Below are 17,817 nucleotides of genomic sequence, written 5' to 3' on the forward strand. Positions count from 1 at the left end.
GGGAGAATGAGTCATGAAAACAACAGTATAGCTGGAACTTACTGTTCTACAATTGCAGTATTTTAATCGTTAGGATTTTTGATATCCAAATGGAAACATTCATGATATTGCTTTCTTATCTCAGAGATATGTCTTAGACAGTCTACTAAAATTAAAATATTATCCCCAATCTGCGTTAGCTAAACATAATTTAGCTAAGTTTAGGTCATAAACTCAAGGTGAAAGCAAGTTACAAATCAATCTTTTATTAGCCTCGTCATCATTCTTTTAATTGTTTCGTTTTATTAGCAGGCAAACTGTTGGAGCGATGGTAAAGTGTAACCTTAGGAAAGAATATTTGTAATCCTTTTGGGATGCTTCAGCTTGTGTATTTCTTTACTGATTATTGGCACCATGCATTAGTAATTATTTAAGAGCTTATGTCTTCCTTTCATCAGACTTAGCGTTATCTTTTTATTTATTTATTTGCAAGCCAGAAAGCAGCAGGGCCAAAGAAAATGAGATATAATGGTAGATTATATCGTATATAGATTATAGATTATCGTATATAGATTATAGCGGTAGATTAATCACACCAACAGCACTTAAAAGAAGAGCAGGGGATTAGGAATAAAGAACCACCAGTTACTGTCATTGCTTTAATTTCTTGAGAGAGTGACTTTCATAATAAGTTTTAACATTTATCAAAAATGTAAAACTTTGATTTTTGCACAGCTGCGTATCAATGCAGAAGATATGGTTGTCATTCCTAGTGTTTAATATGAAGTTCTGCAGCAGAGGAGTGAAGTACTTGGCTGGAATGTAGGTGTTGACAATGTGTTAGAAAATTCAAAAGTGCCTAAGGGGCTGAGTGTGTAGTTCCTGGAAAGGGCTCTCCTGGCAGTGGCAGGAAGGAGCTGTCAGAAAGATTTAGCTGCCGCCCCTGACTCCTTGGGCAGAGCAGGTGCAGTGCTCTGCTGCAGTTCTCTGTGGCATTGAGGAGTGGAGCTCCACTTCAAAAGGTTTTGGAGTGGTTGTAGAAACTGCCTCCTGCAGGCATTCACCTGCCCTTTGTGTATGACTGTTTTTCCAAATTTTTTTTACATTTGTCATGGGACCTTACCTAGGGTAGCTCCATGGGTAGCTGGAGGTCCTGCTGCTGACCTCATTTAAGGTTTTTATGTTACAGATGTCCTCTAAAGAATAATCTCAAATTGGATGCTAGTGGATTTGGATTGTGGGCTGGTGGAGTTTTCTGGCACTTTGGTTGGAAATGTGGGATCAGTAGGTGAATAAAGGGTATAAAGAAACAGAAAATGAAGACTTGAGGAAAATTTGCTTATAGACCTGTAGGAGCCCTTCAAGCCAATGTGTCTGGCTCTGATATTCAGCACAGACTGTGTCTGTATGTGCTAGTGCAAGACTGCCAATCTTCCTGACTCAGTGAGCTGCACAAGATTGATAACTCTGTGCTGAGAGGGGAAGAAGATTTGAGGAGAGGCTCGCTGGGAGAGCTGTTCTCTTCCTAGAGATCACACAGCACTACCGTAGGGCAAGGCATGCAGCTGAATGTCAGGCACACCTGGTAGCATGATGTGGTCAGCCCTTGCCAGGCTGTGAACTTGTATACATAGAGATTGGAGCTTAGCTAATGTCCCCGTAGAAGTTCAGCCTTCTTGAGCACTGTCTGCTGTAGATGGGCTCGTCTTGATTTTATTTCCTCCTGCTCCAATGATTCCTGCACTCTGTGCCCTAAAGAACTGTCTCAAAACAGTTGCTGTGAGCTGCCACATGCCTTTGAAAAACTTAATGAAAAACAATCTTAAATTCACTGTGGTCCTGCAGACTATTTATGCTGTCTCATGTCACAGTTTAGCAGTGTAGCTAATGTAGCTCAGTGAGTTGTGATATGAACTAGAGCAAGTCTTGCAAGATAAAAAACGTAAGCTGCATTGAGGGACTACTAATATGTTCAACATATTGGTTTCTTGGAAATGTGTTCATTATTTAGTTGTGATACAAAGCCAGTGAAAAAAATCACAGCTAGTTTGTGGCTTTTTAACTAATAATTCACTATCAAATTTATGATTTGTAAATTTGGGTATTGTGTTAGGTGATGAGAGAAAATATGAGGTGTGAGCTGCAGTCAAAGTGTCTGTTGTGATCTATAGGTCAGCTGCAGATAGTTCAGTGCAATTTGAAGCACTGTCTTGAGAAACAGTAGCACTGAATTGCTAAATAATATCAATGATATAGATGCTAACTAGAATATTTCAGTTTATGAACATGTCTCTCAAAGGGTGCAGGTTAAATGAGATTGAAAAGCTAACTCTCCTAGAATTCATTCCTGATTCTGTATTTAAACAGAAACTGTGCATGGATTTTTCCATGTTTCTTTCATGTTACTTCTGTTATTTGCAGCTCTATAGCTTCTTCCTCCAAAAAAATAGTAATATCAAAAACACTTCTTACAGAATGATGTTTTCTTTGAAGCAAAACTAATGGCTGAACTCACCATTTTATGTTTTACATTGCTGCTGTTTATCAGTTTTAGGATCTGTTTAGCTATGTGAAGGTAGCTGTCATGTGTTTTAGTGTTGTCATCACATGATACTAAAACATCAGGGAGTCTCAGAAGATTTCATTCTAGAAACAAAAGATCTTACATAAAACTGGAAGAGAAGTTGATCTTATGCTGGAAAAAATAAATAAATTACATTGTTCTTTCTCTGCACCCTAAATGTAGTTTAGAAGTATTCTGATGTGGATCAGTTTGAAAAAAGAGACATCACTAAATTATATTCTAGGGATGGCCTTTTTATGTGAAACTTCTATTTAAAAAAGGAAATTCAATTGCACTCAGCTTCCTTTATCTCCTTTCTTCTCCCAAATACCTTTTCCTCTGGCATTTATTTTAATCGTAGTTATGTCCAAGCAATGCTCTTTCAAATGAAAGATCATAAAAAACCTGGCAACCTTCTTTGCTAATCTAACAAATTCCATCTTCTGTACTTTTTTTTTTACCTTACAGTCAAATCTAGTTTTAATGCAATTGTGAATTATCACCCAGGATGCATAGTTTTTGAATGTCTGATTCTACAGATGCTTATTCTTATAATCTTATTAGTCATGGTACTGAGGAATATATTTGTTGCCAAAACAGAGTCAAACTACCATTCTTGCCAATGTTTGTAAACATAAGTGCAGACCTACAGAATAATGCTTATTTGTGTAACAGCTCTCTGCTTGCTGCAAATTTTTTAAGACTTTCAAATGCCTCAAAAATTCTGAAGTCAAGTTTTGGGGGTGGGATTAGGGGGGTGGCACAGGTATCATGTAACTTATTTCACTCATCCTTCTTGGCAGTGCCAGAAAATTTTATACCCGTGCTAATTGGATTCAAAGTCTTTTAATGAAATTACAACAGAATTCTGAAGTTTGCCTTGAAAGCGATAAGCAGACAGATTGTGCTCAAGTTACAATTTTGTGCACTTGAGAGCAGACTCAGGAGTAGTACCCCACATCAATGGTAACAGCTTTAGCAATGTTGAAGGCTACCATCGTTATTAGTGCAGGGTTTGTAGGAGAGGTGAAATGGTATTTCACTCCCAGGGCTATATGTTTATCTCACTTCCTTAAAGTGCTACTAAATGTCATTCTCTGAAGTGGTTTCTGTTTCATGGGGTAAAGAGTTACTCTGTTTCAGTTTTAACCTTACAGTTCAAGTAGAAGGGAAAAACTCTTTTATATTGTGCTTTTATGTATGATGTCCCATGGTGCTCTAGCGCGCATCGGAGCTTGATTGAGAATTACTGTCCTAAAGAACTCCAGGAAAACTCAGGTTTGAGGGCTGCAGAAAACAAACCAAGATGGCAACACTGACAAATGGTTAGGTAAGAATAGAGAAAGTTCTTGAATGTTCAGACTATCTTATAGGTTGTATGTTAACAGTATTCACACTGCAGATACTATGGAAGATTTATTTCTGGCCTTTTCATGTTTAGGGTTCATCCTAAGATTGCTCCAAAATGTGTTGACTCTTTAAACCATGTTTGTTTTAAGTGTTGATGTTTAATTGGTGTACGGATTGGCCCTGCCGAAGTTGCAGGTCCTTTATTGCTGAAAACAACACTGCACTGTATCAAATTCATCAGGTAAAAGTGGTGAGATTTTTTTTTTTTTTTTTTTTTTTCTTTTTTTTTTTTGTCCGTACTGTCCACACTAGTTTGGTCAATGGCTTCATAAAAAATGCTTGTCTTGGCATTGTTATTTATCTGTCTGCAAAATCCTTCCTGATATTTCCTAAAAGGTTGTAAGAACTTAGCAGCATGTTAATATGTAAGAGTTTGTGAAGGTTTTTGTGAAGGCTGGTTTCAGACAATCCAAGAAACAAAGATGATAGCTACAGTGTACTGTCCACACTAGTTTGGTCAATGGCTTCATAAAAAATGCTTGTCTTGGCATTGTTATTTATCTGTCTGCAAAATCCTTCCTGATATTTCCTAAAAGGTTGTAAGAACTTAGCAGCATGTTAATATGTAAGAGTTTGTGAAGGTTTTTGTGAAGGCTGGTTTCAGACAATCCAAGAAACAAAGATGATAGCTACAGTGTTTCCAGGAAGATCCCTGCTGAGCAGTACAGATTGCTTCAGAAAGAATAAATCAGTCCTGAGCACAGTTCCACCTCCAAATGTATGTTTGTGAGGAAATTGTAAATTATTTACTTGCGTAAAGGTTGCTAATATCAACATCCCATTGCTTGTTCTAGAGTGTTTCATCCTCACGAAGTAGAAGCTCATCTTTGCTGCCACCTGGGACGGTAAATTCTGCATCTCCTAGCGGCCAGAAACACGTCAATCAAAGCGGGCCAACTGTTGTAACCATCACACATCACAAATCACCTGCAGCTGCTCGAAGAGCGAAGAGCCAGCGTTCTGGTCAACTCCATGAAGTCAGAGAGGTAAGAGATAAAAATCTGATGTACTGCTATAACTTATAAATGCTTATTTTGCTTTAGAATAAGCAATCAAGTCTGACAAGTTAACAATTCTCTGTTACCTCCTTAGTTTGACTGCTTTGTTTTGATCCCCTCAATGAACAAGACATGGTCTTTAGTTCTGGTTCTGCTTAAAGTCGGTTATATATGGGTGTTTTTATGTTGGAATTAATCTGTGCACATGCTTAAAGAGAAAGTAGGTTGACAACAGCTCCCAGACTTTGCAGTGGTATTGCAGTCCCGGTGGAACATCTCTTTTAAGCTGCATGCAGCATAATCTTTCAGATTGGAAAGAAGACCCTGAAACATTTATATATGACCAGAAAAAAAATATTTGAATAAGTCTGGTGAGTAAGTGTGAAATAAGGCACAGCTCCTCAGATGCAGCAGTTTGTTGCTATATAGCTGTAGTCTCAATTTTGTTGTCAAGTTTCTGTTGCTCTCCATATGATAGAAGAATGTTTTGTCTGTATTTAGCACATGAAAAGCAAACAAGAAAGTGTGTTTCTTTCGAAGTATGTTTACTGGAATTTAAGAAGTATAACCTGTGAACTGATTTAATTCTGTCTTCTAGACAACAAAAGTCATACTGAGTTTTAAGCCTAAATAATATGTCAGACTTTCACAGAACTCACTTTCATCTTTCTTTCATCCCCTGTTATTTTTGTTTGTCTGAATTCTTGCTATTCTCTAAATAGTGCCTTTGTAGGTCCCCCTCTTTTATCACATGGGGTTAAAATATCTACCCCAGTCCCTCCACTTGCAGTCTCAAGAGTCGACTTTTAGTTTGCATTCCCTAAATGTTTTATAAGTGGAGACCTTTCATACTATAAATTTTAATAAATTTTAATAAATTTTTAGTGTCTCCTCACACTGAAGACTTGAATTGCACGTCATGATGAGGACTGTTCTGTTTTTTTTTAATTCTAGTTAACATTAAAAGTGAAAAATTTCCTTGTATCCTCCATTGCCTTAACATTCCTTGATCTGAAAAGTGCACTGTCTAAATGTCACCCATGTTTTCTTTGTGTTATAGAAAGCACACATCTGTTTGTTTTTCATGAGAGTATCTTGTCTTTGCTTACCACTCGTCTCCCCACAGTTGTTTCTACCTTATTAAATGTATTTGCTCTCATAGGTTGAATTCAGAGTGTATCTTAAACCTATTAATAAAATAAACTGTGGTAGCTGTTGTAGCTGTATCAAATGAAGCTGAGTAGGGCTGAAAGGAATTTAAAAGAGGGAATTAGTATATGTACTAATGAGTTAGGAAGGGAAGAAGTCAACAGATGCAAAGAGCTACACTTGGAAAGGAAGAAATAAGTACTAGCCTGTACTAAAACAGAGAATAAATGGCTAGGTGTCTGCCCTGCAGAAAAGGCCAGGGGATTGCTGACTCATTTGTTTGCGATGTATTGCAAGTCATGTAATTCCAAAAAGGTAAGTATTACAGAACTTTAATATATAATCCTGGAAGATAATTATTTCGCTATGTTTGAGAGTGATCCCTCAGCTGCAGCACCAAATCCTTTGAGAAGAACTCAGAGGACTGCAATAAAAATATCATAGACATTGAACATATGGTAATGATTGAAGGTTAAAAGAAATGAGTGCTTTCTAAGAAGGGAAAATGGTACTAAGATAAACAATGCATAAGAATTTTATAAGGAGATGTGTGCACTTTACCTTCTGGTGTGCTGGATTTTTTTTTGGTGTACCTCTTCTTAAAAAGAGTGTATCAGTGGAAAAATCAGTCCTCCTGCCCTCTTTCCCAGTCTCATGCAAAAAGTGGCTGCTTGACTGATCTCATTCCCATCTTGTGAAAGGAAAAGTCTGTTTTTACAGATAAAGGAAGCAGACAGATTTCAATGGCATGCTCTGTGCACTTCCTTCTCCCCTCATTTCCAGAGTGAATGTGATAGACTTGGGTATATGCTACTTTTTCTTCCCTGAGAATATTAGTGTTCCCTGTATGAGTCAAGGGTGACTTAGATTTATCCTCCCTTCTTAAATTTGTTCATAAAGAGATGGGCCCAGAGACCTTCACAAAAGTGCACGTAAAACTGTTCTAGTCCTCTTTTTTAACGTGAAGCAAGGAGAAATAGGAACTTAAAGCACAATAAGAGGAGTTAATCCCCTCCTCAACACCCAAATCTTTGCTTTTTATTTGGAGGAAGAGATAGCAAAAGGGTTGGAGATCTGTGTTAGCATTCCCCGAATAGAATGAAGTCATTGAAGCTTTGACATGCAAATAAGCATTTTTATTGTACTGTAAATAGAACTACGTTAACTAGTACAGTGGTTGAATCAGTGGAAAGAGTTGATACGGCTCTGGAAAACGAGAAGCAGCATGTATTTTTTAAATTTTAAACCCAGTGGTATAGTAATGCTACAGTACTATATATGAGATCTGTGAGAAACGGGAATGCTGCAGAAGGGGCATCCTTCACTTGCGACATATGGTCTTCACTAGCTTGGACAATGTCCCTGGGAAATGCTGAACTCGAAATTGCTACTGAATCCTGGACCAGTTTTTCTTGATTTGGCCGTATTATGTGGAAACAGTGCAGCATGTCTCCATGTTGCAAATAGGACAAAATGTGCTCCTGTATCTGACATAATGCAGAGGTATTTGATAATACTTGATTGTTTGTTTTCCCTTTGTTTCCTTTCATAGTAAGACTAAACAATGCACCATCTCCTTTTGTTGTTTGTTCTCGCTCATTAAATTTAATTTTTTTTATACAGCACAAGGAATTTTAGTATATAACAGATTATATCAAAGAGGTCTTTGCTAAATGCATCAAATTGACTTACAAAATTTTGCAAAGGCAGTAAAAGCAACTGTGTAAGTCTCCAGAATGACATATATAAAAAGTGTTTCTGTAGTGAAATTAGAACTTTATCTTTTTCCAGAATTTTGGTGAGTTAAAATTGAGCATGAGTATGGAGCCTTTTCACTGCTATAAAAACTTTACTTTTAATATTCAAGCTACTTTGTTGTAGCATTGAGTTGAAAAGGAGCTCAGGAACATTACTTTTCATCATAATGTAAATTTTGCTTGGAATAATATTATTGTATTAAACCAGATTTTTGCTTGTATTAACTTGATGTTAATGGTTCAGTCTGTACTGATTTATGGAATAAATAAATCAGAACTAAAATTTACCAGACATTAACTTGAGAGAGCTGATCTGCTATGTGTTGTGCTTTATGTGGAATTATTTGAGATCCTACCTCCTTATTTGGGCCATAACTTAACATTAAAGGAGTGCTTTCAACCCCTTTAGTAAGTTATTTTACCTGAGTGTCTGTTGTCTTGAAACTGAATTTTGCGTTTTAAACTAGGCATGTTGTTATCCTCTTAGCATTTTCTGATAAGAATTATGCCTGCAGAATTCATTGCTGCAGGTGGTTAAAATTAAATGGACCATAATACAGCCAAATGGCCACATCACACCTCATGTTATAGTTTAGCTGGCACCGAACTAAATAATAGCGACACACTTCATCTTGGAATGGTGTTTATTTTGGCTGAGGATGTCTTGACTCTTGTATGACCTCTGACAGTGTTACCATTGATAAAAAAGCAAGAATTGCAGTGTGTGAACATTTTGTAGTAATTAATCTTAATTATTTACAGAAGTTTAGATGCAATTAACCAGTGATTTTGAAAAAGTCGATAGAGGGCTTTCTGACCCCTTTGAAATGTGGTGTTTGTTGCAACTTTTGATACTTTGCAGTGGACTAGGACGTGCCATTTGTTTTTGGACATCTAGTACTGTTGAGACCTAGATTGCACGGAGTCTCCATCAGTGTGGTATCTATTTTATGTGCCGGGCAGCGGTTCCAGAATTTAGAAAGGACTGCTTTTTGGCAAGATGATAGTCCTGCTGCTTCTTGCGTGTCCTTTGCCATATATAAACATGGTTACAGTTTGATTCCTGCAGAAGTTATAAAACTAGCTGATAGTTCTTTCCTTCCTCCCTGCAATATAGGAAAGCCTAAGACTTGCACCTAGGTCTTCGTAGAAAGAGGTTTACCTGCAATTTTGTGGGGCTGCAATTGTCCAGTTTTATGTGGTTGCTGGGAGAAAGATGATTCTAAGACACTTGAGGAATTTTCACATGAGAAGTGAATGTCTTTAGGTCACTGTAAAATTTGGATAGCAAAATTAGGAAATGTGACTAGCTACTGTTAGCAAAAATGATGCTGCTGTGCATGGAGAACTGCTTTTTTTCTGTGACAGAATTATAGCACTGCACAGATAGCCTTGTAGGTGAAAAGGCAGATGCAGTACTTAAACCACTCGGAGAAGCATTCAGACCTGCAGGACTTCCACATATATGAAGCCATACATTAAGCTGTGAGTATATTAATGGTAAAACTTCTGTAACCACTGTTTGAGCTCGTGGTAGGGGAAAGCTTGATGATTTTTGTTCCATACAGAATTTTAATTTTCATCTTTAAAGAAGTCAGTTTTGCTTTTTATTTCAATTTTATCCCCCTTTTGTTTCTCTGGAAGTGTGTATTAAAAAAGGTCAGCAGTTGATCAATCTAATGCCAATTCTAGCAAAAAGAATGCTCTAGCTCTTCGTGTTTGACATAGCATTGAGGATATGTGCGATGACATGATGATGACATGCATAAAAATTGATTTGTATCCTTGAACAGGACATCATGCACAAATAGTGTGAAGTGTGCACAAAGAACATTAAAAATACACTGCTAATAATCGAAGTGTTTTTGAAAGTATGTGTACAATTTTATTATATATTAGAGCTGTTGCTTTTACTGATAGTTCTTTGTTTTGGAGAGTGGCAAGATGAGAGCCAGCTTTGTGACAAAGGTGACCTTTAGAACTGCATGGCTCATAAATATTTTCTTTTGGAAGATGAAAATGGTCTCATAAGGTTCACCTAACTAAAAGGTGTGGGTGTAGGATGGACTGCTAACCTGTGCAAGCTTCTGTCTCTCTGGCTTAGTAATGTCGGTGCTTTGTCAGGGAGAGAGGCCTGATAACCATGGACTGTGGCTGCAGTAACTCTGCTGTGCCTTGCCTGGGCTGATACAGAACGAGGTACCTAAAATCATGTCCCTTTTAACTTCTCAACATGTTTTAGTATAAAAGGCAGTTTTGTGGTGTTTTCTTTGGGACAGTTTGTGGTTGATTCTTTTAGCTAAAGTCTTACTGCACGTCAAAAACAGTATAGTCAGTACCCCCTATAGCTGTTTTTAGTTGGACTGACTGTGTAGTTTCATCTTGATAGTTTATGGATACTATGGGAAGTGTGTATAGCATTTCACTTTTGAAATATAAATATCCTGGTTTTTGTTTATTTGGACAAATACAGTGTTACAGTGAGTGACAATTTTGGAAAGGGAAAAGAAAGAACACAGAAGAGCAAACTTTGTTCGTTATAGATCTCCAGTTTTTCCAGGGCTTGTGTTTAAAATAGCTTTCTCCCACTCTCCACTATACATAAAAAATGTAACAGGTCATACTTTTTGATCATCTTTAATCAGTTGCATCGTATCATATGCAAAATATGTAGTCTGTAACTGTAGATGGATGCTGGTCAGAAAACAAAGTATGTTAGTTAGTAGGTAACATCTTAATACCACTACATCTATGCTTTATATGTATTATATTTATTACACTTTTGTTTGTCTGCAAACTCATTGTCACAAATTTTTCATATTTATTAGCAGGGTGTGGAATTCAGGGACTAATGTCTCCACTCTAAAACAGGTAATGAAAAAGTGCTTGCAAAAAACGCAAACCAAAACCATAGCTATTTCTCAGAAAGCAATGATTTCTTCTTGGCTGGTGGTAGTGGAGAAAAGACAGCAGAACACCTTTGGGTAAGTTCTGTGGAAGTCAACAGAAAGTGAATGAGACCTTAAGTTTTCATTTGGCAATTGGTGTTTATTTGGCATAAAACATGCCTGTGTAAGTTATGCTACAGCTTAGAAGCACCTTTTGAATTGAGAAGTATTGTCATACCAATTTGTGTTACAGGTACGTTTAACAGCTTAGTTGCAGTTGAGCTGGATGATATTGAAAGGGTTGCTCCCAGCTGTGTTTTAACAGGAGCCATTATAATTTGTTTAGGGACATTAAACCTGTAACAGCATAAACCAGCTTCAAACCTAACATGAGGGGTAAAAGACTCAGCTGCAGATGGTTTCATTGCACTTTCTTCTGAATTGATATTGGCCCCAGTTCTAGAAATTTGTATGTCTTGTACAATATGAAAGTATCACTGCTAGCATGCAGAAATGTTCTCCTGGCTGTCAAGCAATGTTGCCATGATTGGCTGCTGTCCATATTCTTGCAGACAAAGAGCAAAGTTAGAGCGTATAGAACAGATGAAATTATTTGATGTCTTCCGTGGCTGTTTCTTTGGAGGCTATTGGACTTGTCTGTAGAAGTCTCATCCTCTACGGTTGTTTGTTCTGCTTGAAGTGAGTACTGCAAAGATCAATAACCGCGTGTCTCCTCAGGGGATAAATGGCATGCTTAAATCTCTAGGAGTGTCAGTCTAGTACCTTCCTAAGTACTAAATGTGCATGTGTTTATAAATTATTCAGTCAGTAGCATTTACTGTCTCACTTTGGGGATGAGGAAATGTAAATTTTTTCAAATACTTTAAACTAAAAATTATTAAATCACATAAGCATTCGTTGAGCACTCTCGTGCTCTCTGAATCTTTACCTTGCTTTTGCAGTGTCTTTGAGGTCGCTAAGAGTGCATGTAAGTTACCCCTTTCTAAACTAAACCTTTGTTTTGATTTTGTATTCGGGCAAAGATTGAGTCATCCTGGATTCCAGATACCCAGGCAGGGAGAATTAAGGTTGCTATGGGAATCAGAGAGCAAACGTTCTGCTAGAGTTGCACCGTTTGCCCATATGGGTTATGTCTAGTGTGAACCTGGTTCATTAATTCTGATTTTTTTTTCCTCTCTCCAAAGTTGAAAAATGAATGATGCAAACATGTCTTCTTTTCACTAATTTTTTTTTCGGATTGTAGTTTAGTAGTAATTGAGCGTGTGCAAAGACAATAATTTCCAACCATATAATAAATGGCAAATTTTTAAAATCAGGCATAATACGGTGCACATGATAGCTACATTCATGTAGCTGCAGCATTCATTTTCTTCTTTACAGTTATTAAAATGTTTCTTTAAATTTTATGTAAGTAGTAGGTTGCCAGAGATGCTTGAGAGGTCAGATTTGAAGGATTTTCTGTCTCCAGCTTTTGTACGCATTCAAAACTCACTTATTCTGTATGTAAACCAGAATTCAACTGTTCTGTTTTGCATGCAGATCTAAGCCAGCATAGTGTATCATGCACTTGCCTACATTTTTTTGAAAGCCACAGGGTTGTTCTCTTTTACAATTAAAGCAAAAATACTGCATTAGTTTAAATTTAGAGTTGACGATTTGAAAATGAAGCTTTAAAGAAAACATCCTACAGTAAATAATTTCTCAGATTAGAATATCTCATCTCATGGCTACTTGCTGCAACGAGGTCCACTTACCTTCTGCAACTCTATTTATAATGCAAATTACTGCTTCCAAGATACGTAGGCTCTTTGTTAACCCACACTTAAATGCTATTTTTATTAAATTAAGTAGAAGATATTTTGGTATGTTCTCGGTGATACTAGATGACAATGTAATATTAGGTGGCTAGGCAAGTTTCAAAAATTAAGTACAGAGTGTACTTGTGTAAATGCCCTCCAGGAGAGAGTAACCATAGAAATGACTCGTATATTTTAAGTGTACCATTCAGTTTACATTATTATACATGTTTAGGGAGGCACTTAGTATAATCTTCAACTCCTTGTGCAACACTCAAAGTGCTGCATGCTACACTAAGAAGCAGAGGAAACATTTTGATTTTAGAACAAATGGAATTGTAAATACTATCTCTCTCATCAGTTGTTTAACAAAGCCCTCATCTCTAGCAGCTTTCCCTGCATGTTCTTACTGTGAGCTCAGTCTCTTACGCTTGGCTTGCAGGTTTTGAATGCTTTAGAAACTTGGTCTGCTTACACAGCTGCTTACCTCCTTCAAGGTTGCAATTTTGATTTCTGACGATATACTTTCAAAGTATGGCTAATAATGTGATGGTTAGCAGCATTTCATCCAACAACTGAACTGTATCTACCTGAATTTGACGTATGCTTTAAAGTAGCTTTGCATTGTGGGTGCTAAATGTATGTCTGTAATTCATTCATTATTTATTTTTTTAATTATAGTTCATGTATTTGGCTCAGGAAACATACTTGTATCTTCTTGCCTGTACTGCTTAGCATGTTCTGGTGATATCTGTAGTGTTCTGGGATGACTGCTTGCAGTTTTTCTCAGAGATCCTCAGTTAGCCAATTGCAGTTTTATTTGGAGGTCTAGGCAGGCAGGCACAAACCAGGAATTTTTGGATAAGTTGATACATAAATGCAGTTCAGCCATGTTACAGTATGTTGTAAATTGGCTACTCAAAATCATGGTAATGTGTATTGAGTCATTTCAGTGCTGTGAAATTAATGATGCGAATTTAAACCAGTTAACAGTCAGCTTTGGGTCATGGGAAGAAGTCGGAGGGATGGATTTGGAATGCTTTGTCACAAGTCATAGAGGTCCACTTTATTCGAGGCTCAGGAATGGTAAGGTTAGTGAGCCTTGATAATGCCAGTTCACTTGCTTTTCGGAAAGCATGAAGTGAATTGACTGGAAGATGGGAAAGTGGTATATACTTCGATAAAAATTGAGATAGTTCCTGTCTATACTGCACACCTGAGAGCTGAGCTGCTTAAATGACTGAAATGAAATTTTATTTTACACTTAGACACTACAAGCTAGATGGCTAACTGGGAGGGAGGGTGAAAGGAAGTACAACCAGTGCTGGGAAACAGAAGAAACACTAGAATTGTCTGTCAGAAATTTGGATAAGTACTACAAAGGATATTGAACTACTTTTTGTATTTATATATTCCCAGGTAGAATAGAATAGACTAGACTAGACTAGAATAGAATAGAATAGAAGAGAATAGAATAGAACAGAACAGAATAGAATAGAATAGAATAGAATAATTAAACAAAAATATAAAGACCTCTAAAGAATATTTAGTTATATTTTCTATCACCATGTGTACTGAGAGAAAGGTCCTCATCCTATGCATGTTGGAATGTGTATTTTATGTTCCAGTGCAATATGGCCTTTTGAAGACTTATTTCACTCAAAGTGCAAAAAAAAAAAAGATTTTATCGATAATATGATAAATCATGGTAAACTAATAGAATTTTCCTGTGATTGCTGATGTTGACTTAATGACTTGCAGCAACTATTTAGGGCTCTTCTACATGCTTAAAATTCACACATATGTCTTAATTGTGGATAATCAAAATATGCTTTCCAGCTTTGTGCTCTAGCTATTAACTTTACCAAAGTGATCTTTCTGAAATGTGTAAGAAAAATAACATCTGCTTAGGAGCAACATCTCATCATTATAACTAATGACTTTTCTTGCAGATACTGAGGTAATTTTCACAGTAAAATAGCACAAGAATAATTTCCTGCAAGGTGTTTTTGTCAGCTTGTGTTCTCAATGCTGCATGCTGTTGTTTAAAATACAGCAGTGTGCTTCCTGGGTGGCTGGATGGCAGTCAGGTTGTCCTTGAGAGTGTTTTGCATCCAAATAAAGCGTCTGCACAAAGTCCCAGAGAACACAGATGATTACAGATGTCATACACTCTTCGGTATTTGAATGTAGATCTATTAAGTATATCCTGTCTTTGACTCTTTTGAGGAGAGAGATGCTTTTGTAAAACAGGTAGTCAAGTCTCGAGACATCTTTTCTTGCTAAGCTTCTGCCCGTTTTAAAGCCTTGAAGGAAGAGAGAAGCTTGCTCCCCTGTACCTGAGTTGCAACAGACTGAGAATTTCTTGGGAGTGTCGATTCCTTTTTTCCTCTATTCCCATCAACAGAAAAAAAAAATCCTTCTTCCCTTTTCCCTACCTCTCCCTAATCTAACAGCATTACTGACTAAAGCAATAGTGTGCAGACCTACAGAATACAAAGTCTGACTATTGTAAGTGTGCAGCTAACATCGAGGGAGCTTGGAGGTGTGACTAATAAGCAACTGGATAGTAAACCAGTGAGTAAGGAGTATGTAGTCCATCAGACAATGAATATTGTCTTCACAAAATAGAATACTATTTTGTAATGATATGGAGCAAGTGTCCACGTTACAGAATTTAAAGCTGGAGGAACTGAATGTGTAAAAAAATGACGTGTAGAATCACATCTAGTATATGAATAAATTAACTAGCCAATTCAAAAGGTGCATGACAAGAGTCAGTAAATAGCAACTGCTCCCTGGAGTGTAAATCTTCTGTTGAGGTCTTGGGCAAGCTCATAGGCCCTGAAGCTGCTGATGGTGACCAGCGGAATAGCAGTGGCGTCAGTGGAAGCAGCAGATTGGGAAGAGTAGCTAAGAAAAGGGAATAACTGAGCTCTTTCCAAGCTGGTGCCTCCTCCACACCCTATTTTCTCCTCCTTGTCATAGATTTGACTTCTAAAATCAGTCCTAATGACATTTCATCTCTGTTCTGTAAGGTTTTCCTCACAAGGAACCACCCTGTGGAGTGTGTGATTAGAAGACTGAGAAAAAAAAGCCAGAACAAAACCCCAAAGGAAATAATGTTTTATCTGAGACAATGAAGATATGTAGCAACTGGCTTTTCAGTTGTTCCCTTAACAGAGATTATGTGTATTCCTGGTTAGGGAAAAGAGAGCAAAGTAGCCAGTGGCGGTGGGGAAGCTTGTTTTCATTCTTTCTGAAGGAAGAAATAGAATTGTGAAAGCAGAGGCAAGAGCTAAAAAGAAAATGTGCTTTGCTGATTAGCTGCCATCCTGATTGTCAGAGATATAATTCTGTTTGTTCCCTCACTTTTTGTGTCTGTCTGCAAATTGCATTCCAAGTGAAAATTAACCTGCTGCTTTGAGGCTTTACTGATAGGATATACGTGTCTAAGCCTTAATAACTATTATGTAACGAGTTGTTCCCATTTTACTGTTCTTTGTTTGCTTCTTGAAAATAATGGAGGTCAAGCCAGCTGCTACTCTGAGGTGACAACAGTGGAGAATTACGTGCTTATTCTCAGTAATGGGAGGGAAGCAGTAATCAAGAAAGCACAATTGATATGGATGTCACTATCTGGTTCCATCTTTCCAAAATGCTTTCGGAATGTCTCACGTGATCCTCTAGGATCCTTTCTTAAAATATTTTTTCTCATTAACATAGTAATGTTCACAGAGGCTACTGTGGGTCTTCATCCAAATTAAAGCTTTCTAGTTAGAATTCCCTTCCGTATGCAGCTCAGGGAGGTTCTTTTTAGTCAAAAGCTCAGGTTTTATAGTAAGCAAAATGTACAGAATATTACTTGTAGAACTTAAGCATGTTTGTGGTAATCCTGTCTTTTATGTGTTTCTATACTAGACACTTCTAAAGTTGAAATGCAAAATACTCTTTGTAAGAGATTTCTCTTATATACTCTAGCACTTCTAGCAGCAACCTCTGTGTATAGCTCTTTCACTTTAGGTGTATATTAAGCTGTAATTTTGCCTTCCTAGCTTGCATGCTATCAATGGAATACCATTAAAAAAATCTACAAATGTGGCTTCCCTGAAGAAAAGAAAGAACTCTATAAATTTTTATCAGAAAACTTATTTTGTCAAATAGTAAGATGAACATAACAAGTGACCTTGGGTAGTTTCAGAACGCTTTTCAGAAGTTAAGCCAAGGCAAAAGTTGTCTTGCTCTGTAGTGGTTGGGTATAATTGTTTAAGTCAAACCAAAATGCATTAAATTGAAAGGAAAAAATATCCCTTTTACTGCAGTTGTAGAAGTTACCTTAATTTGTCAGACTTCTCAGCTGGAGAGGTGTATGTTTTGAGCTGGTGATGATCAGTATTTACAATAGTCTTTTTGAATGCGTGTTTATGTTCTTTCCTTTTTCTGAATAAGTAGCTGAAAGTGGGAAAGTTTCATGGAAACACTAAGCGGAAATCCTGAACTTAAGCTGAATTGTTAGCTAACGTGTCAGTTTAATGACTGGTGTGATTACTTTAGTGACATTGAAGTTCCAGTATCTTTATCTCACATTTTGATATATCCTTGGTACATGCATGTATTATATTTTTATAGTATATTAGTATGTTATAAAGTAAATTATACCTTTATATACCTTGGTTGTCTGTTTTACTTTTTACAATACAACAGTTTGTGTTATTGTTGGTGAAATAAAAATTGCAAGCAGAGTCCTTGTTCAAGGTCAAAATTGATGATTCTGTCAGGTTTATATGGCAACTCAATGTATGGGATTTACAGTGGCTTAGAAGGTTTTTATTTTTGTGCATTAACTCTCTTTTGTCACTCATGGTTTTTTGCTTTTAAGAAAAGCAGTGGTTTATATTAAAGAAAATGGAAAAACCAAACCAACCCCTGTGGTATATGCTTGTTTAACAATGAGAACCAAGGTTCTGACTCATATAATTTACAACTTACTCCAGGGTGATAAAAAAAGCTGATCTCTCCTCGTGTCCTTTTCCAACATTTTTTTCTTTTCATGTTGTTGTCTAAAAGCAAGAAACTAGTATTTCCAGAAAGTGTATATATGTGTGTGATATAATGAAATACCGTGATTTCATGTAACACTTTATTTATTTAAAAAAACATGAAATCAACCAAACAAACAAAAAAACCCCACCAAAACCAAAGAAGCAAACTGGCTGTTTCCCAGCCTTTGATGGCAGTAAATTTCTCACAAAGAGA

At 36.9% G+C, this 17,817-nt stretch overlaps 1 protein-coding gene across 1 annotated transcript in view; it reads left to right on the forward strand.

Annotated features, from left to right (window-relative positions):
* OSBPL10 (oxysterol binding protein-like 10) overlaps positions 1 to 17,817 on the forward strand; it is a gene marked incomplete at its 5' end in the record, with an annotated part of 77,338 nt that overhangs the window by 6,977 nt on the left and 52,544 nt on the right. Inside the window, one exon of the mRNA XM_009867797.1 lies at positions 4,747 to 4,938. Coding sequence (XP_009866099.1) covers positions 4,747 to 4,938 — 192 coding nt within the window. The remainder of the gene's footprint in view (positions 1 to 4,746; positions 4,939 to 17,817) is intronic.

Source organism: Apaloderma vittatum, unplaced genomic scaffold (genome assembly GCF_000703405.1).
Source record: "Apaloderma vittatum isolate BGI_N311 unplaced genomic scaffold, ASM70340v1 scaffold3604, whole genome shotgun sequence".
NCBI classification, from domain to species: domain Eukaryota; kingdom Metazoa; phylum Chordata; class Aves; order Trogoniformes; family Trogonidae; genus Apaloderma; species Apaloderma vittatum.